Source organism: Haplochromis burtoni, unplaced genomic scaffold, assembly GCF_018398535.1.
Source record: "Haplochromis burtoni strain Fernald_Lab_line unplaced genomic scaffold, NCSU_Asbu1 Contig_173, whole genome shotgun sequence".
Taxonomy (NCBI): domain Eukaryota; kingdom Metazoa; phylum Chordata; class Actinopteri; order Cichliformes; family Cichlidae; genus Haplochromis; species Haplochromis burtoni.
This window is the reverse complement of record NW_024582534.1, coordinates 1,200,743-1,221,145: the sequence shown is the minus strand read 5'-3', so window position 1 is coordinate 1,221,145 and position 20,403 is coordinate 1,200,743. Positions and strand designations below refer to the sequence as shown.

Here is a 20,403-nt window from a genome sequence, read left to right as displayed (position 1 = left end):
AGGGGTGGACGACTCCAGCCAAGGTCATCAGTAAGTCTAAGGAGCTGAGATCCTACTTGGTGGAGATGGCGAATGGGAACGTGACTCGCCGCAACAGACGACACCTTCAGCCTGTCCCAGGCACCGCTGATCCTGAGGAGCAGCAGCAGAGCACTGTTCCAGCTACACCGACTACTCCAACTAAAGGGGCGGCTGCTTCCCAAGAACCACCAGTAAGGCAGACATTGCCAATCCCTGTCCCGGGGTCTCCTCTCCACCCTACCACACCTGTGAGAGTGACTTCCAGGGGGCGGGAGATTAAAGTACCTCTCAGATTCAGAGACTGAGGACTATCTCCTTTCTATGTTCTAAGGGCAGAATAATCCCTTATCAGGACTGAGGGTAGTCTACCCCCGTGATGTCCTGCGTTCTGACAACATTGTTTTATGTTTAAAGTACTTTTGTTAAAGGGGGAGATGTTGTGAAATCTGTTTATGTTGTCCTAGTAAGGCTACCATGAGGGCAGCCACTAGAGGTCGCTAGGAGACCGGTGGTATATGTGTTTTTCCAGAAATTGATGTAGCGACGTACACTGCTGCTACAATTCAATAAAAGTGGTTCGTGCTTGAGAATCCTGCGTCTTATTGCCTCCGAACATGACAGTGTGTGTGTGTGTGTGTGTGTGTGAGAGAGAGATGAATTCCAGAACAGAAGTAAAACAGGTGATCTGTTGAATAATTTGGTCATTTGGAGGCTTGGTTGCATAAGTCTGTGTGTTGTCGTCACTTTAGTCCTTCTGCTCTCTCTGTTTCCATCTGACGTATTTTTCTTTCTGTTATCACATTGATTTGCTGTTAACAAGTATCATTTCCTCCTGTCAGTGTAACATTTTTACACGTATTTCAGGAAATTGATGAGGTTTTTTCTTTGTTGTTTCAGCTGAGCCAAAACCACACCCACTTTAACACGTTGGTTGGCGTCTGCATTGATCACACTGTCACTCGCCCTTCCTTCCATGTAAAATCCACTAAATTGAAATTAATCCAGTCTCATGAAGCCCGTTCATAGAGGTGGTTATATTTTGAACGTTGGAAACAACCAGGTTAGCGCTTTGTCCTTTTCCCAGTATTAATGCTAAGCTAGGCTAACAATGTCCCGTAGTACCAAGGGCGTAGATTTGGCATGGACGGAAGGGACGTGTCCCCACCAATATCCTGCGATTATTGAATTGTCCCCACCAATAATTTGATCTCTTCGAGTAAAGAACAACAATCCCGATAGTAAGAAAAACCGATCTGTCAGTGTCTCATTCACCCAGCGGAGCAGAAAGAGTTATATTACTTCTCTACTGGAGTCCTAGTCATGTGACAAATATGGCCAATGTGATTGGCTGTGCCTTTCAGGGAGCTCTGTTTAGTTTTAGCAGCAGCAAGCCTGCGCTGCGAGGAGGAGAGGAGGACGGTAGCAAAACGGAAGAACCTGGATGTAAGAAAGTGTTTTTCAAAGAAACCTGTCAGTCACTTAAACTCAAGTTCACTCATAAAATGTGTCACAATAACGTTACAGGCTATGCTAGGCTTTGGCCCACATCAGTCTAAAACTGTATGTAACCATGCATAACCTGATTTGGAAACTACCTGCACAGCAGGCAACACTATTAGTTCTCTCAGTCTCAGAGCAGCATTTCTAATTTTGATTGAAACTGTCAGAGGAAACGAAGCCTCGAGCAGCCAGGATATTAGTTTACAGAGGCTGTTAGAATTATATGTCTAAAGTTAAAATGTTGGTGACACAATAATTTCATCCTAATGGCACTGACATATTCATAGGGTTAATTTTGAGAAAAAATGTCATGAGGTAGTCATGATTTTACAAATATTCCACCTTGTAGTGCAGTTTGCACAAATTGTTTTAAAAATGCACTCAGCCTACAAACATTACTGATGAGTCAAGATCTGCACAAAGTGACAGAAACACTGAAGCAGTTCCACCTATTTGTCAGGTGACAGAAGAACCAACACAAAGCTCAGAGAGTAATGGTGACACAAGATCACAGGTGAAATTGGATGATGACTTGTTGGTTCATGACTGTATTTGAAGCTATTTTTATTTTAGCATGATACCTGATTTATATGGATTATGGCTGAAGTAAACTAAAGCCTAAAATACTTAGTCATTTGTTTAATAGTAATTTAACATTACATAATTCACATATAAAACTATGAATTGTAATTTTAAATGGTTTAAAAGCATGCAGAATAGCATATGTAGGCAAGTATATTTCTCCTTTTTTATCAAGAAGCAAAGACAAAAAGGACAAAAATAAGAAACAGGACAGGGTTCAGTGGTTGAATCATCCGTCCCCATCAATGCCAAAACCAAATCTACGCCCTTGCGTAGTACACTGGACACTGCTGGCTCACTGACATGGTTTTGCGCTTCGGTTTGTAACGTGCACGTTGTGGAAAAAAACTACGAATATTTCAGAGAAACCTGATCGAGCACTTGTGAAGTGTCCAAAATCCTGCAAACGTCTGCTGAGCGGGATGTCTGTGAGATCGCTCTTTCTGGTCTCACTCAGAAAAAACTGAGACTCTGTTCATGAATCCAAACTTTAATTGTGTGTTTTTCTCTGTTTGTGGTTCTTTTGTAGCCTCGTCGTTCTTGAAGCAGGCATTTGAAGGGGAGTATCCCAAACTCCTGCGACTCTACAACGAGTTGTGGCGCCGACTGCAGCAGTACAGCACCAGTCTGCAAGGAGCGTTAACCAGCAGCGGTGGGATGGACGCGTCTCTGGATGTCTCCACAGTAGAGACAGACAACCAGGACCTGTTTACACACGGGAAACAAGACTACAAGTGAGCCCAGTCAAACACAGCAGCACACACACAACAGCTTGTTCAGTTTGAAGCACAGAGGAAAAGTTGAATTCAGAGCGTATTTGAGTTTTCTTGTTTTGAGTCACACCTTAGTTAAACATTCAAGTAGAAAGTCTGCTCGACTCACAGGCAGAGTTTGTGTCCTCCTACAGCTTCGAAGGCTTCCTGGGTCACAGGTCAAATGTCTTCACTAAATGTATTTTTAGAAGCAGAGACAACCGTTAAGAAACAACAAGAAAAACACTGTGCTGCTCAGTGAAGCCAATCTGATTGGTTCTCACTGTCGGAGGGCAAAAACAGATGGGACAGTGTTTGATAAGAAGGTCTAACAGAGAACAGTGCAATGAGGGATTGTGTGTACACAGTGCAGCAAAAACCTGAGGAACAAAGGCATCGTGTTACTGATGGGGCACAAAGACATGGCAGACACAAAGTCCTCTCATGTTAGTGCGTGTGCACTAATGACAGGATGTGAGGGCAGATACTTGGAAGTAGAGTGACAAGCTGGGGGGGGGTACACACATCTGTCTCTTCATGCAAAAGCAAAGGAATATTACCTTAACTGCAACAGTTTATGTACTTTCCTTTTCTTGCATTGTCACGATGTATAACAGTTATTAAACGAATCAGCACTCAGCTGCACTGAACAGTAATACGATTGGATAAGGTGGCGTTTCAGTTCCACTTATGTCAGACAGAGAACATCTTTGTTTTATGACGATGATGACACCATGATAACTGAGAATGTTTTTGTGCTTTTAAACGTAACCTTAAATTTATTAATTAAACATCATTCAAAATAGAACTGAGATACACACACACACACACACACACACACACACACACACACACACACACACACACACACACACAATTTGCTGGTGAGAAGCTTTGAACAGACGGAGACTTTCCTTTAATTCAGTGTGTATCTTTGTGTGTGTGCTCGTGTAGCCCAGAGAAGGCTCTGAAGGACTCTCTGCAGCCGTACGAGGCAGCCTACCTGTCCAGGTCTCTCTCTCGCCTCTTCGATCCCATCAACTTGGTATTTCCCATGGGGGGCCGCAACCTGCCTTCCAGCGATGAGCTAGACAGCATCATCAAGACCATCAACAGGTGTGAAGGCTTTTCATTATCCAACATATCAAGAGTTTGTAGTTTCGTAATACTGATCAGTGGATCGTTAATTGAAATATTAAATCAAAAGAAGAAACTAGTGAATGGTTGGGGGTCAAATTTAAACATGATTTTTCTTTCCTGTTGGAATGTTCTGAATCATTATCAGTGAAAACACACTGTGTGTGATTAAAGCCGGGCACGCTGACTCTGCTGGTTGTTTGCAGTGAGCTGAATGTCGCCTCGGTGGATCCGAGCCTCTCTTTGGCTGTGGCCAAAAACGCTGCCAAGACGGTCCAGCTCTTCTGTGTCAAGTCTGAACAGCTGGTGCGTACCTCACTTAGTGTGTGCAGTGCTAAAGTAACCTTTGAAGGTGCGTTCATGTTGATCACTGAGACTGTTCCAAGAGGAGTTACAGAATTAAGTCCAAAATAGTAAATATGTGGCTGTGGTTCCCTCCCACGCTGATGAGGGTGAAGGTGCGTGGCTGTCTGTGTTAGCTGCCAGCGTGTCCATGATGTACCCTGAGCCTGCTGTGTTAGCACTGCCACAGCGTAAACCCATTAGGACAAAGAAAGCTGTGGGGATGCCGTTTCCTTCCTTGCTCTCACCTCTCAAACTCTGTCTCCAGTTGTGCACTCAGGGTGATGCCAGCCAAGTGATTGGTCCACTAACAGAGGGCCAGCGGAGGAATGTTGCTGTAGTAAACACTCTATACCGCCTGCAGCAAGCTGTCACCAAGGTAGGAGTAAGACCTTGAGTCCAGTTACTACAGCAGCATGTGCAACAGTGTGTTCTCCCCCTGTGGAATATTAACCCACTGTCACAGCAGAAGAAAGGCACAGGATGCTGGGATAGCTCGCTCAGGCGAGCTGTGTGAGCAAAGGCTAATGCAAGGCCGTGAGTTTGAGTCCACTCCCAGACAGTTCATGTCTATAAATGTGTATAAAAAATGATGATGATGATAATGTTGGCGTAACGTAAGAACTGCGTTAATCTCATGTTTCACTGAAACTCTGAAGGGTGCAAAAAGTTTTGAAACTTTAACAGTCAAATGTAATTTATGCATTCAGACTTTAATCAATACATTTCTGTTCATGTTGATTAGGAATGATTAAAAAATGTGACATTATGGTCTTTTACCCAAATTCAACACGATGCAGTGTGTGACTGATGTGTGTGTGCTAACCTGTTTTATCTCATAGATCATTTCAGGCTTGGGATCATGTCCACAAGCTGCTGCAGAGTCCCTCGCTGCTTCTTTGGAGGTATCCTCTTAGCAGTAATTAAGTACTTCTCTGGTATGCAAGTATTTATCACTAATGCTGTGTCTTCGCACACACGTGAACTCGAGTTGCGTCTGTGACCTCCCGTCATATTTCTTTTCAAGATTTTCTTATTTAATCACTAGTGTACATATATTTATATTTATAGATACATATATATATTTAGTCATCTTTTCTCTTTTACCATGTCTCTCTAATATTTGGTCCTTACTATTTTTCTATTTTCTTTATTATTTTATTTTATTATATTTTCTTCTACTGTACCATGCTGCTGAGTGACTGCTGCTTTTAAAGACTTTGTGTGCAGTCGTGTTGGAACAAAGTTGCATGAAAGTGTCCAAAATGTCTCGGTTTGCTGAAGCGCTTAACACTTCCTGAAAAACAGCCCCCGCTGTAATCACTCTTCATCACACTTGCTGTTATTCTGACAGTCACCAAATGTACACTCATCCACCCCAGACAGAGAAACGTTATTGGTCACTCGCTCCACTGCTCTAGACTCCAGTGGAGATGTGTTCTTTACAGCATCCGATGCTTTGCATTGCATGTGGCGATGAAGATGCTGCTCAGCCGTGGAAACCTGCTCCATGAAGCTCTTTTACATTGCCTTCATCACTGAGTTGCTGGAAATTTCACAGCTGGGCTTGTTGCACAGGTTGCATCCTATCACAGTACCAAACTGGAATCCACTGAGCTGCTAAGAGCGAGCCGTTGCCTAGTTGCTTAACTTTATACACCTGTGGCTGTGGAAGTGACTGGAACACCTGAATTCTGTCTTTGGGTGGGTGAGCGAACACGTGGAGACTCCTCTCAGGTGCTGGAGGCTCCAGTCAAAGCCTGAAGCTTACATTAGTTTATCAGAGCTGTGATGACAACATTAGGCTCATATTTAGGTCAACACAGAGTTTAAAACTTTGTATGTTTTGATCTTTGTTCTTAAAACAAAATCTCTTTTTTGTTTCAGTTTACGGGGATTTTTTATTTCATTTCATTTCGATTTAAAGTTATAGTTTAATCATCTTCTAAGTGTCCTGATGCTCCAGCTGTCATCTTACACACATCTTACTGTTAGCAGCTCTGCTAGCTGTACTGTTGGCCCGACATGCTGTTGTCCATCTGGAGCTTCACCGTAACACTATAAAATGTGATAAAACATTAGGCTGTGGATGTCAGTTCATCTGTACACACGTGAGTCTGCTCACCTGACTCCACATGTTGCTAAGGTAGGCGTGATGCTGGTGTCCTCCTGTTCTGTCCTGTCACATGACTCTGTTTCTCCTTCTGACCTCTGGTTCAGGGAGTTCAGGCGCTGATGAGAAGTGCGGTGCATCCTCTCCTGCAGTCAGTCACAGACTCCATAGAGGCCATCATTATCACCTTACACCAAGAAGACTTCTCAGGGTCAGCCTCTCTGCATCAACAACAGCTCACTACATATAATGTTAGAATGTTTTTGGACCGAATGTGCCTGCAACATGAATCAGACTCATTTTTATTGGTTGTAGCTAGAAAATCGAAGACCTTCATGAGTGGTTTGTCCTTCTAACAGTCAGAACTGTGCCTCTGGTTCACTGACGGTACAGATCACACTTGATTTTCAGATTGAATTCAGTCTTATTTTGAAAGTAAGTCCAAGCTCAGACTAGGACCGTCAACACGGCGTCACTGCTATGAATGAAGATTAAAGTCCAAAAGCTGGAGCTGGACTCATCTCGTCCTGCTCGCCGTCGGCTGCACTTGTTGTTCAGCAGTTGGTCCAACATCATTTAACACGAATCAAACAGCTGACGCTAACACATGCTCTCGTTTACAAACACAAAAAGTGACAGAAGGTAATAAAGAAAAAATGTCTTGTTTCGAGATTAATATCATACAGTAACAACCCCACAACATTTGAAAGAAACCTCTAAGGATCAAAGGCCCCCACAAGCAAACGGCTGACCACAGTGTGCAGACTCAGTGTGTGTGTGTGTGTGTGTGTGTGTGTGGGGGGGGGGGGGGGGGGGGGGCTCACTACATCTTCTAGTTTCTAAAAATCACTAAAAGAGTGACATGTACCAAGCCAGGTTTCCTCACACTGACCTGCTTTCTACAGTTGTGTTCAGACTGTTAATGCACAGCATCTTTTCTGAGTCCCACAGCAAACACATGTTAAACACATTTCTCCCTCTGATGTGCTGTGTGTGCTGCAGGCCTCTGTCCAACCCCGACAGACCTGATATTCCTTGCTCTCTGTACATGAAGGAGCTGCAGGGTTTTATCTCCCGAGTCATGGCAGACTATTTCAGACACTTCCAGTGTGTGGACTTCATATTCGAGAGCACGGAGTCAATCGCCCAGAGAGCCATCGAGCTGTTCATCCGCCACGGCAGCCTGCTGCGTCCGCTGGGAGAGGGGGGCAAGATGAGATTGGCTGCTGACTTTGCGCAGGTAACGGAGATGCCATCTGTTTTCTGCTCTTCGGCCTCGTTTCGTTCAAAGGCCGATTTTCATTTTGACTTTTCTGTTTTTACGCGTGTCAGATGGAGATGGCTGTGGCTCCTCTGTGCAGACGAGTGTCTGATTTAGGAAAACCCTACAGGATGCTGCGCTCCTTCAGGTGTGTTGGCTTCAATTAACAGTCGTCACAGTTAGATGGTGCACTTTGTTTTTTCATGTAAAGAATTACGGCCTAACAGGCAGTAATGGTGATGAATCATGTTAACCATGCAGGACTTTACCTACATGCACTCGGTGCTGTCCTGACCTAGACACTGTGTATTTTTCATAGTAAAACACTGCATTTTAAATACTACATATCTACAGTACGTACATACTAGTTCCAGTTTATTGTTGTTTTTAATATTACATAAGAAACTGTTGACCTTCATGTTATTTTGGTGAAAGCTGAGAGTTTAGGCACAGCGAGTTATCCAGCATCGAAACTCCACAAACCTGCTCTGGTTCCAGTCCAAGTTTGGGAGAACGCATCAGTTTGTAAAACCTTTACTGGGAAAAAGTGAGCAGCAGGAGTCCTTCATCAAACCACCTGATCAACAAACTCCGACATGACCCACCGCCGTTTGTCTTACACTGAAACGATGTGCAGTAAAGCTGCAGCCATTACAAAGTAACTCAGTCTGACACCAGTTTAAGTTATACTGAAGGCTGACAGCAGCCGGCCTAGTTACCTGCAGCACAGGGGTGGGTGTAAAGGGGGCCACGGGGTGCACCGGACCATGTTTATTTCAAAGCTTTCATAACATTTTTCAGATTGAAAGTGAAATATTATCAAAGAATGTCTTGATCAAATCACATTAAAAAAATATAGAAATAAAAACTAATAAAACTCTCATTTGATTTCTGACTGGATTTTTTTCTTCGGGGAAATGGAACCAGTGGTAGGCAGACAGTTTCAGTGTTCGTTCAGGTGCTCACACAGATGACCGAGGCTTTCATCAGGTTATCAGAGAGCTTTTCCTGTAAGCTCGTCTTTCTTCTGAATGAACACGATGAGCAGCAGATGTTTTACATGGAAGGTAAAAAGTGCTGTTTGCTTTGTGTTTGAGGCCGCTGCTGTTCCAGACCAGTGAGCTGATAGCCAGCAGTCCAGCTGTCGGTGAACTGATTCCCTACAGCACCTTACTACACTTCCTTTTCACCAGAGCCCCACCGGAGCTGAAGTCACCTCACCAGGCCTGTAGACACACACACACGCGCACACACAGTTCAAGCTGAATCGTCCATCATCGTGTGGCACTTCTGCAGTGTGTACAGTGCACCATCTCAATAAGCCTGTCCCCCACAGAGAGCAGAGTGGTCCATCGCCAGGTACTCACAATGGCTGGATGATCATCCCTCTGAGAGAGACAAGCTCAGCCTCATCAGGTAGGCTCGGTGACGTAAACACATCTGTTAGAACACTTTGGTCTGTACAACAGGACAGGAGCTGCCACTGTTACCTGAGTTTAGATTACCTAATCTCAGGGGGCCTTTACTGTGATGAATGAGCTCCCTCTAGTGGTAGACTGACTGATGTGTGTGTAATTTAAGGAGTCACTGCTGACTGCCAATAAGAGTCCTAACTCAGTATTAGTTTGCACTACAATCAAATCAGGTAAGAATAGCATGAAAAATATTTACTCCAGCATTAAGTGTTGGGCTTGTTGTACTACATGGTGCATTTTGGCTTCAAAGGAAGATCAAACAGAGATGAGATCAAACAGACATTTAGTTTGACCTTGAAGTAGTGAGAGGTCCAAAAACACCATATTTAGAATCCCCATGTGTTCCCTACATGCTGCCAGTACAAACAATGTTTTAAATGGCAGTATGCTGCATTTTTATCGTCTTGACCTTCAAGTCTGTCGACCTTGAAGGTCAGAGGCCAAATGTGACACTTGTTAAAAATGCACACTGTTCTTGTAAGACTCGCAGTTTTGAGGCACCAACTCTTTACACTGACCTTGAACACCTCGCTGGATACAAGTCAGATATGACAACTGATTTGTGTGCACTGTGATAACAGATGTGCTCACTCTGTCTGTCCTCTCAGGGGCGCTCTGGAGGCCTACGTGCAGTCAGTCAGGGTTCGGCAGGGGAAGGAGTTCGCCCCCATCTATCCCATCATGCTCCAGCTGTTACAGAGGGCTACCAGCACCTGACCTGTGTTTGGGTCCACAAATAATCTGCTCATTTTTTAACAAGTGTGGTCCAGGGGTCGAGAGAGAGTATTTACAGTAAAAGTAATCTCAGCAGTAACAGCAGAGAGCCTCGTTCGAACCACAGAGGAGAGGAGAACACCGCAGCTTTCTTAGAACAGACTTGCTGATATAAAAGTAATAATTTGTGACACACATCAAAAACTCATCTGAATAAAGGCAATATTTCCAAAACTTTAATGTAGTACTTCATTGAAAGCACAGGTTTTGCCTTCACAGACAGTATGACAGGAACACTACACACGCAGACTCAGATGGGCCACTTCCACTGGTTGGGGGGCGGCTCCTCTACCAGCGGCTCCCACGGCTTCCACTCGGACATCTTCCTCGATAACGCCAGCTCACACTCAGCCTGCGCGCAGGAAAAAAATCATCAGCCACAAATACTAATGTATACACTAATACTGTAAAGCAACAATACTTTTTAGTTAAGTTGAGACAACTGCGTTCACATATTCACCGAGACCGTCCGGTCTGTATGAAGGCTGACGGGAACCAACCGAACACATCAGTGATTTAATGTCGACTTCAGTGTGAAACAAACAGTAACTCTGTACTACGAGTGTGTCAGCTACTCTGGTGAGAAAAGCACTCTCAGAATAAAAGAGGCAGCAGTCTGTACAAAGCCACGCGCTCATTTAAAGACCTGGGAGCAATACAGTACTACCAGCAGCGTATTAGCAGTCTTCAAACCACAGTCGGAATCACTTTAATCCAGGGATTCAATTTTAATCCCTGGATTAAAGTGAACCAGAATGATCTGGACCTGCGCTCCAACACCTTCCGTTACTAAGCTTGTCACTGTGTTCATGTATGTAGGCTATATATGTCATACACCCCTCTGCACTCGAGCTGAACACGAAGTCGTGACTTTTAGGTTTGTACATGAAGAGTTTTCCACTCAGCTTCATCACTTTGATCAGAGTGAGGCAGACTGACCACGACCTACCTGGAAAATGACCTCTTCAATCTGACCGCAGTTAATTTTCTTCTCAAGCTTCTCAACATCGGGTTCCTGTGAAGAACACAAATCCTGTCAGTTCATCTAGGCTCCTCTGTCATTCGTCTCCTGTCTGCTCACACACTGACCGTTTTCACGTGGCTGAAGCGCTCATTGACCAGCTGCTCCGTGTACTTCCTGTAAGCAGCGTCCTGCGGCATGGTCTGCAAGGATGCCAGGATCTTTGTGTAGAGGATCCTGAGACGCTGAGAGGAACAGCACAGGGTGAGTACACTGCTCAACTCCCTCAGCTTCAATGACAGCTCCATAAACGGCACACGGATAACACGAGTGTGATCCAGGACTAGTCTGGTCACAGTCAGGCGATGGGAAAGATTAAAAATGAGGTATGTGGTGCAGTCACCATCAGCTGCTCACCTCCTGTGGATTTTGAGACACTGCCAGGCCAACCAAGCCGGTCGTCTGGAAGAGAGGAAAAGGAGAGCTGTCCAAGAGTGGCTAATGTCAATGCGTTCACCTTTAACCACGTGACTCCAGCATCGGCACTCGACCCTCAGTCTGTCTGCTCGCACTGTCAACAACCAGCTCCACAGCTGGTTTTATGACTTGGACGAGACACTTGTGGTTGTTAATCACCTCCAACAACATTTCCCTGCTAATGTGGAACTTCCTTAAAAAACATTCTCTGAAATCCATCAGCCCTCACCTTCAAATATGTGCACTTTATTAACATTACAGGCAGGTTTGCACTGAGCAGGGATTTTATTTTCCAGGTCTGTTGGTCCAGATTCGGGTCTCCAGTTAGCCATGTAAGGGAAGTATGGCTTAACCAGTTTCTTCAAAAGCTCCCACGGGTGTTCGGCTGACTTAACCGTGGGACCGGATTCAAAGTGTTCGGTGAGCTTTCCTTTAGTTTGCCACCTGCTCTGACCGGACACTGCCGTGCTAGCTCCTTATCAAGTTAGCATGCTAGCACAAGCTAGCACAACATGCACAGCGCGCAAACGGAGGTGACAGTACCGTCACCTTAATAAAACTAATACAGCTGTTTTATTGTGTTTCTTACATTAAAAGAAGACATGACCTTTACTCATACCTTCTTCAGCAGCCCAGCCATTCTCCAGACGTCAGGAATGCGTCATGATACTTCCGGCTGCTAAATATGACGTCGGTGTTGTCTTTTTTTTCTCGGCGTTTTGAAAAACGATTTGTTCCTGTCATAATAAATGTTAAAAATGAGAAAACGCGGACTGTTCTGTGATCACAGCAGCGTAAAACTATATACATGCTATGTATTCACGCTAGCATAGCATAGGTCGGATGTAGGTACAAACATCTGAACGTTTTGCTTTTATCCAAGCAGGCTGAGGTTGTGTCGCTTGAAGTACGCGCACTACGCGTACTACGTACGGTGTGTACTATACGAGAAGTGCGGAAGTAAGAGGCTTGTGAAATGGGACGGTCTAGCCTTCGTCGCGCTGTTCAGGTTGCCTAGCAACCATGATACTAACCGCGAGTAATGTTACATACAGCTTTGTTTGAAAGAAATGAAGGAGAAACAAATGTTTTGTTAGTCATGCATTTTCGTCATGACATCACTTTGATTAGTTGAGTCTCTGAGGCTGAGACCACTAGTGATGGGCAGATGAAGCTTCATGAAGCACTGAAGCTTTTCATCCAATTGGTTCACCCCAGCGCAAAGCTTCTTGAAGCTTCATTTGCTCTAGTAGGACACCTACTGGACGTAAAAATATTAGTTGGCATGAATTTGAAGAGTGTGGCCTTTTGCACACAGCCTGTAAATGTCAACAACAAAAGGAGTGTGTAAAACATGTATATTGTAGTGATGCAGTATACTGTGTATATTTATACTGGCAGTATGGAAAATGATTATTTGGAAATGCTTAAAATGGAAATGATCATTTACTGTGAGGTGAGGTGTGGTTGGGGTGTGGACAGTGTTGTGCTTTTGTAACGTTGAGGTATGGACAGCTACAATCCTGCCTGTTCACATTTTATTCTGTAAAAACTAAATTTTCACTGCTTTTATGACCTTTTTAGTGGGGAGAACATAGCTAGGATTTAATGATTTAACAAATCTTTTGAATCCTTTGTCCTCCACAATGCTAAATGGCTGGGAGTCCTCAATCACCATGCTAACCAGGTCTTCATCTATTTGAGATTGTTCTCCTGAGGAAAGACAATAAAGACAAAGCACAAATATAAATATCACACACGTAACTTATAACAGTTGTATAATATTGTTATATCATTTAGTAACATTACTGCATGCTATATTATCATTGCATTTGATGGCTCACCTGGTCTTGCTCCACAATCGGTGTTCCCCTTATTCTCATGCAAAGCTCTGTAGTGCCTAAGCATGGATGAGGTGTTGTTGTTATATCCCAGCTCCCTGGCACATAGCAAACACTTCACCTTGTACAAAAGTCAAGACAGCTTAACATAAATTGTATTGCACCATCAGTATCATGAAAATACATCTTCTGTAGAAATTTACATACCTTGTTGGGAGGAATAAGATCAAAATGTTCCCACACAGGGGAGGACATCCTCCTCTTCTTAGCTGGCTCCATTCTCTCCTGACTTTCTCTCCTCACTCTCATAAACCTCCAAACTGTCTCCAAACTCTCACTAACCGCAACTCTCCATCAAACACCCACATTTTGAATGAAGTCTGAGGGGTTTATATCGCTGTCATATCTCGCGGCAAAGTTCGAACCACTTCATGAACCAGTCACGTGGTACAGCCGGGCAGCGAGGCTTCGGACGTCATCATTTTCAGCTCCTCCCATAAATGAAGCAAGCCTCGATACGCGCATCGCGGAAACGCCCCCTCCATTACTCGACACAAGCTTCGAAGCCTCGATACAGAACGTCCCATCACTAGAGACCACGGGACTGTAAAACATGATTGTTGGGCTTCATTTCTGTACTGAGCAGTCATTTCAAGATTAGTCAGCAAATAACAATTAGTTGTTCATGAGACTAAAATCATCCCACTGTGGTAATGTAAATATAAATATGGCCAATATTATAGTATTTTCAGATTATTATGATATATATAGCTTTAAAACCAAGTTAACGCTGAAAGTACAAACATCACTAATGTCACACAACTTTGCCGACATGTGGCCAACAGCAATGTTTTAATGTTCTTCATTATTAAACATTCGCACATAAATAAGTGACAGTCATATTCAGTACTTTGACAGTTCACTCTTCGGCCGCTCCCTTCTGCCGTATTTTGCGGCAAAATTATCCACACCCACCGCCGCGCTATGAATTGTGGGATATATGGGACCACGAAGCGTGCACCGGACCACGCTTGATATTTGGGGAAATCGACGGCGCATTTGGAGTATGCATTTGAAGTACACTTCGAATTGGGACAGCCGTCGTCGCGTGGCGGTGACGTAATCGCACTTAAAATGCGTACTTCAAGCGTGCAGACCCTGAATTGGGACAGAGCCTGAGTTTGCATACTCAGTCTCAGGATGAATTTGCTCGTCATTTTTCGTTTTTATGGGCCGATGGGGTTCTAGTTCTTTTCTTTTTTTAACGGTATAAATGAAAGGTGGTGGATTGGCCAGTTGGTCATGATCGACTCTGGGCTGGACCAATTACAGCCGAGGAGGTCGAACTTTAAAGTTGAGGTGAAAAGGAACGCGATTTGTGCCGTACTACTTCAGCTAGAAAGTTGCTAATTCAATCATGAAACTGATCAATGATCAGCTGATCGGCCTTTCTCTGCGCCAGAAACAGGAAACCAGCGGAGGTCGGGCTAAACAACAGCAGCACGTTTAAGCTTGATCAGCTGTTGTTAGAATTTATTTAATATTAATTTCTTTAATATTAATAATAATGTAGATTATTAAAATGCTCATTGTTCATCAAGTTCAAACTCTAGTCCTTGGGGGGCCAGTATCCTGAATGATTATCTAGGGATAAGTGGAAGGTTGTCATCATACAGATGACTCTAACATAATATATAATTAATAATATCTAATTATTAGATTTTTTTTTATTATATAATAAATAAAAGATTTTATTATAAAATCTATATATATTATAAAATAATATATAGATAATAGCTAATATTAGTAATAGTATTATATATATATTATACTATTATAATAGTATACTAGTAATATCTATCTAGATAGATAGATAGAGGTCCTCATATATGTGGGTACAGATCTAACATAATATATTATGTTAGATTGTTTATATAATAATTATAATCTAATTATTATGTTATATATTTAGGAGGTAAAGACTTCAGAGTAGGTGGACACTGGACAATTTTAATGACATCATACAGAACAGTGTCAGTGTATGCACGATGAACATATCCTCTTTTAAAATATCCAAAATGTTCTGGCAGAAAAAAGACGTCTATCTACAGTCCAGGTAAAATCCAAAGTATAAAAATATATTACAAATCTCCTGTATTTACAAAGACTGCTTCTCTCTACAGTTACAGCTGTCAGTTTCCAGCCTAGTTGTGTTACTTACACTTACATACACTCAGTAAAGTCAGCACCTAATGTAGAAAACACTGGAGGCTACACAAATCACAACAAACAAGTCCCTCTACGTCCCACCGACGAGGGAGCGACAGCCGAGGTCACCACGAGCCGCTCAGAAGAACATTCTGCAAGAGAAACGGTAAAAACATCAGAGCTGTTTTCTTTTTCTGTCAGCATCTAAAAGCATCTTTGCAGGCGTACCTGTAGATGTTCGGGTCCAGGAGGACAGCCGTGTCTGAGGGCAGCTTGGACAGATGAACCACCTTGGTCTTCTGCTGCACTCTGTCGCTCTCGTTCACCCACACGTCGGGCAGTCTGACGCGAACGACAACACGGTTACACTAACATGCATGTTTAACACTGTGGGTTCCCCCACTCAGTCTGGCCTGTTCTGTGTAACTGAAGCTGGGGAGGACTTACATGTCCTCAGGTGTCCAGTGCAACAGGACCTTCACTTTCCCAGAGTCCTCCTTCCTTTTGGCAATTACCTGAACACGCACAAAACATGGCATCACACCTGCACAGGACTTTGTGTGTTTGCTATGTGTGTGTCTGTGTGTGATTACCGTGCTGTGGAAGACTACACTGTGTCCATTACCCAGGCTCTCGATGTGTGTTGCTAGATTGAGAAGGATGGCTCGGTGGCGGATGGCGTCCATGGTCTGAGCGTCAAAGAAGTCGTGAGGTCGTGCTAGAAAGACGAAACGATGAATTCATTTAACGTGTGAACCTGGAGGGACGCTGTGCGTGTGTGCGGTACGTACGGAGCGAGCGCCTGTGCTTGTTCTTCAGCTTCCTCCTCTTGTTGAGGCCGGCCTTGGATGGAGATTCCTCTTTGACTTTACTCTGGCTGGACATTTTGGACGAGCTCTGGGAGCTGAAGTGCGTGGGGACGTGGCGTGCGAGCCCCCCCTGGGAAGCAAACGTGGCGTTGCAGCCCCCGACTACACACTGGAGGAAACACAGACATGAGTGCGCGAGCGAGGCAGACTAACAGACGCGGTGACGTGCGTGACGTCAGCTGTGTGCGATCACCTTAAAAGGTTTGTCTCCACTGTGGGTCAGCATGTGTCTCTGCAGCCAGCTCTGGCTGGTGGATGGCGTGTTGTAGACTTTACAGCCCTTCCACAGACACACAAACACCTGTGGGCACAAACACAAAGACACATTACTGCGGCAGAGCTAGAGCTGCACACTAACATGCACCGCGCATTAGTGCCGACGTCTGACCAGGTTTACACGAGCGATAACGAGACCGTCCCCTCACTACAGGCTCTACCATATAAAGCACCTTGAGGCGACTGTCGTCGTGATTTGGTGCTATATAAATAAAATTGAACTGAAGTGAATATTAAAGGACGTCATCAAATTTAAAAATGTGTGCATGCCTGTCATTAGCAACACGTTAGCAGGATTCAACCAATCAGTAACCTCGATAAACCAGAAGCTCCCAGCAAGACAACTTTAGTTTGGGTTAGCCAGCAAACTGCTGACGAGCCGCAGTAATGCATCAAGGCTGTGTTCGCTTATGTTGTCCTCTTCTTTCTTCTGACCAACAGAAACGTATTTCCTGCTGGAAAAAATCAAACCTCCACGTCAATCAAACATCTTTATTCCAGTTTTACTTCTCTCCTTGTGTTTGGGATCAAACTGACTGGCACAAAGCTTTAATAGAGCAAATATCAGTCCAAACACAACCAGCCGGTTTTACTCAGGAAGTGGTGAACACTGAACCCCACGTTCACACCGGGGGTGAATGAAACGTGCTGGTATGAAGGCAAATAAACGGTGTCGCTTAAAGTCTACCCGAGTGCTCGGGTACAGTAGTAGTACCCTTTACACAACAAACAGCATGTGTTGGATATTCGTGTTAGCACAACTTTGCTGCATTTTTCCAGAGTTTACTGTTGGGCTGTGTTTCTGTAATTTAACCAGTTTCCACTCTGGAATGACCGTAGGTGGGCAGTTTCATTAAATAAATACTGTGTGTACCTTCATTACTTATGCATTATTACACACATTACACGATACTAAGAGGAAGTTCTCGTCTCTTTTTCTGCACCCTCACTACTAAATGCAGGGAGGTGGGTTAGAAGACAGAAAATCACTGAAAACAAACCAAATTCACACTTCCTCTTTCTTTGTGGGCATTAGCACTTTTTATTTTCTGAACAGTGGCGGTCGCCTGGTAGAGCTCATGACTGCTTAACCAAAGGTTGTTACAGGCAGCTCAGTGTAACTCGAACACGTCGCGTCTATCAAAACTACTCTGACGTATGAATCCAGCACACAGCTGAAACTCCAGATCACATGTTGGTCTGTTGAACCTCGTTTTGAGTCCAGACTCCATTTTCACCATCTGCTGTTTCTGACTGGAACCTCTGGTTTGACATTACGATGGCTCGCCTGGCCTCTAACCACCCATCTGAAACCAACACACACAGTAACGTGTCACTGACCCCGCCTCTCTGTCCATCCACATGTGTTGCTCTGATGTGCTCAGCCAGGTCAGGGCTGCTGGGAAACAGCAGCTGGCAGTGATCCCAGCAGCAGGTGTAGCTCAGAGATTTGCCCCCTGCCACCAGTGAACCACTCCCTGCTACTCCACCCGTGTGACCGTTCAGCATAGCGGGGGTGGAGCGACCGCTGGACGCTGTGCTCTCCATGTCCATCAGAGTGGAGCTGATACTGAAACACACACAAAAGACGAGAAATCAAAAGATGATCTGACAGAATGAAAATAAATGCATGTCAAGTATTTTATTTCACTCGTCACCCAACTGATGGGTGGGGTCAGTGCAGGATGAACCACTAAAACCAGTTTAGGAACAGAGCCTTCTCGGGTGACAGCTGTGGTCTGGGAGAGAGTCTGTAACTCTGTCTGCAAAATATAATATATAATGACCAATGTTGGGTAATTAATTATATAGTTACTTCTTCAAAAAAGTTACTGAGTTTTGCAAACAACAAAGTTTTTTGCAGCTGTTTACCTAAAAATGCAGCCAAGGCGATTTTTTAAATAAACATTTCAAACTATTTATAGAACAATCAGCTGTTCTGCATCAAATCTGATGCCACAAATAATTTGTGTCACAAAAAATAACTTGTGTCCACTATGAGATGAAGGAGAACAACAGCCTGATACCTGCAGGCCTGACAGCAGCAGATGTGTCACTGCTGTAACACCTGTAACACTCAGCAGCCGCCTCATTGTTCTGACACACACAACAACACTACTGACTACACACTAACTACACACTGACTACACACTGACTACACACTAACTACACACTGACTACACACTGACTACACACTAACTACACACTAACTACACACTAACTACACAAGATTTGCGCTAAACGTCGCAAATCTCTCACATCTCAAACACGCCGTCACTCCTAAAACTTCCCCCTTCCTAAACAACTAAATGCCATGTTGCCATATCATTTTTTGATTGGTCCACATGGTACATTTTTCCACCAATAGGAAAGGCTGGGGTATTTTTGCTCACAGGCTTTCGAGTGTTTTCCTTATAAAACGCAGTTTTCCCCGTTTCTTCCTGCAGTAAATATAAACAACGACAGTATTCAGGAAGAAAACAAACATTGCAGATATTTTATCATAACTCTGGTTTTACGTGGCCGATCAACACAATTTAAAAACTGGTATAAAGTCCACACTTTGTCCGTCAGTTGTTCCGTCTGTCCTGCTCACGTCTCCAATGGTTGTACACGTTGTCATTAACGTGGCTTCACTCCACATCAGCCGCTTTGCTAAAACACCGGTGTCGGCACATAAGGACGCTGTCATAGCCTGTCAACCACGTTGATTAGCTGCATATATACGAATGTGAATCACATCATTGGCTGGACTGTGGGATAAGGAGGCATCGTTCTGATCCCATACGGGAGCAGCCAGTCACTGACTAACACTGCAAAACAGAATTGTTGACATATTAATTTTAATTTCAATTCAGGTAGATTTTTTTCTGTGCGCAGAGACGCCAGCAGTGCGCACGCGCGCAGCTTAGAGGGAAAATTGACCGTGAGTCCAGAAGATTTACAAAAACTCTTAAAACTCGATGAATATTTATCTCAATATCCAAACTATCCAATGCTAATGTGTAGGAAAACTGTCTGACACCACATCAGACAGTAGAGATTGACAGACCACGTGACTTTCGCGCATTGCATGCCGGGAACTCGTGACAAAACAATCCAAGTACGCATCAAATACAAGCATTTGCAGCACCGCAAAACGTTCATTCTTCGGTTCCAATAAATTCTTGCTTTTTCTTTGCCCCCCAAAAAAGGTATGTACAAAACGAAGGAGAACAATGCCGGTCCGTACAAAGACAGACTTGATGAAAAGTCAAAGACAAGATACGAGGAAAAAAAGCAAACCAGTGAAAGGGTCAGACCCTCACGAGCACACAGAGTGGACAAAATACGTCAGCGTGCTGCCCAACTTTCACCACGCTCATATTTATAATTACACGGTTCTTGGAGTGAGTGCACACACTCATAAAGTTTAGTAACTTCAGGTCACTGCAACAAGCCCAGGTACAGTTTACCGACGGATGGGTGCAGGACCTTGAAATGCACCGTGTAGAAAGTAAAGACCATCGTACATATCATAAGTTTACCAGTCTCACAAATCGTCGTCATAAATACACATTCATTAATACGACCTTTGAGCTCAACGGTAATTAATTAGTAGTGGAAATAATTTCTGGTTCATTACAGAAATGTAGCAGTGACAATAATACTGTATGCTGTAATCGTACTGGGCAATTGGTGATACAAAAAACCTGTTTTACCCTGTGAATAAAAGTATATGTTTTTGTCAATGTACCATAATAACAGAAGCGAAACGCAATATTGTGTCAGGATAATTCACTATTTATGCACAATAAACAAAGGAGCATAGCGC

At 43.8% G+C, this 20,403-nt stretch overlaps 3 protein-coding genes across 4 annotated transcripts in view; 1 reads left to right on the top strand and 2 right to left on the bottom strand.

Moving 5' to 3' along the window:
* cog5 (component of oligomeric golgi complex 5) overlaps positions 1-10,137 on the top strand; it is a 63,322-nt gene extending 53,185 nt beyond the window's left edge. Inside the window, exons 12-22 of the mRNA XM_042225521.1 lie at positions 2,633-2,837; positions 3,810-3,971; positions 4,199-4,298; positions 4,603-4,713; positions 5,177-5,239; positions 6,555-6,658; positions 7,450-7,687; positions 7,780-7,856; positions 8,806-8,932; positions 9,045-9,124; positions 9,792-10,137. Coding sequence (XP_042081455.1) covers positions 2,633-2,837; positions 3,810-3,971; positions 4,199-4,298; positions 4,603-4,713; positions 5,177-5,239; positions 6,555-6,658; positions 7,450-7,687; positions 7,780-7,856; positions 8,806-8,932; positions 9,045-9,124; positions 9,792-9,900 — 1,376 coding nt within the window. The 3' untranslated portion in view covers positions 9,901-10,137. The remainder of the gene's footprint in view (positions 1-2,632; positions 2,838-3,809; positions 3,972-4,198; positions 4,299-4,602; positions 4,714-5,176; positions 5,240-6,554; positions 6,659-7,449; positions 7,688-7,779; positions 7,857-8,805; positions 8,933-9,044; positions 9,125-9,791) is intronic.
* On the bottom strand, positions 10,112-12,332 carry ndufa5 (NADH:ubiquinone oxidoreductase subunit A5). The gene is made up of 5 exons (XM_005933832.3): positions 12,015-12,332; positions 11,336-11,380; positions 11,047-11,163; positions 10,907-10,972; positions 10,112-10,309 (listed from the first exon to the last, which is right to left on the bottom strand). The coding sequence occupies exons 1-5, from the start codon at positions 12,033-12,035 to the stop codon at positions 10,208-10,210; spliced, it is 351 nt and encodes a 116-aa protein (XP_005933894.1). The 5' UTR covers positions 12,036-12,332; the 3' UTR covers positions 10,112-10,207.
* Positions 12,333-15,225: 2,893 nt separating this feature from the next.
* aebp2 (AE binding protein 2) overlaps positions 15,226-20,403 on the bottom strand; it is a 9,319-nt gene continuing 4,141 nt past the window's right edge. The window contains exons 2-8 of one of the 2 annotated variants that reach the window (XM_005933830.3): positions 17,931-18,159; positions 16,507-16,614; positions 16,236-16,422; positions 16,038-16,162; positions 15,892-15,959; positions 15,673-15,786; positions 15,226-15,596 (exon numbers count right to left, since the gene is read on the bottom strand). In XM_005933830.3, coding sequence (XP_005933892.1) covers positions 15,584-15,596; positions 15,673-15,786; positions 15,892-15,959; positions 16,038-16,162; positions 16,236-16,422; positions 16,507-16,614; positions 17,931-18,159 — 844 coding nt within the window. In that variant the 3' untranslated portion in view covers positions 15,226-15,583. Of the gene's footprint in view, positions 15,597-15,672; positions 15,787-15,891; positions 16,163-16,235; positions 16,423-16,506; positions 16,615-17,930; positions 18,160-20,403 lie in introns of both variants that reach the window. The other variant, XM_042225520.1, reaches the window with a different exon arrangement.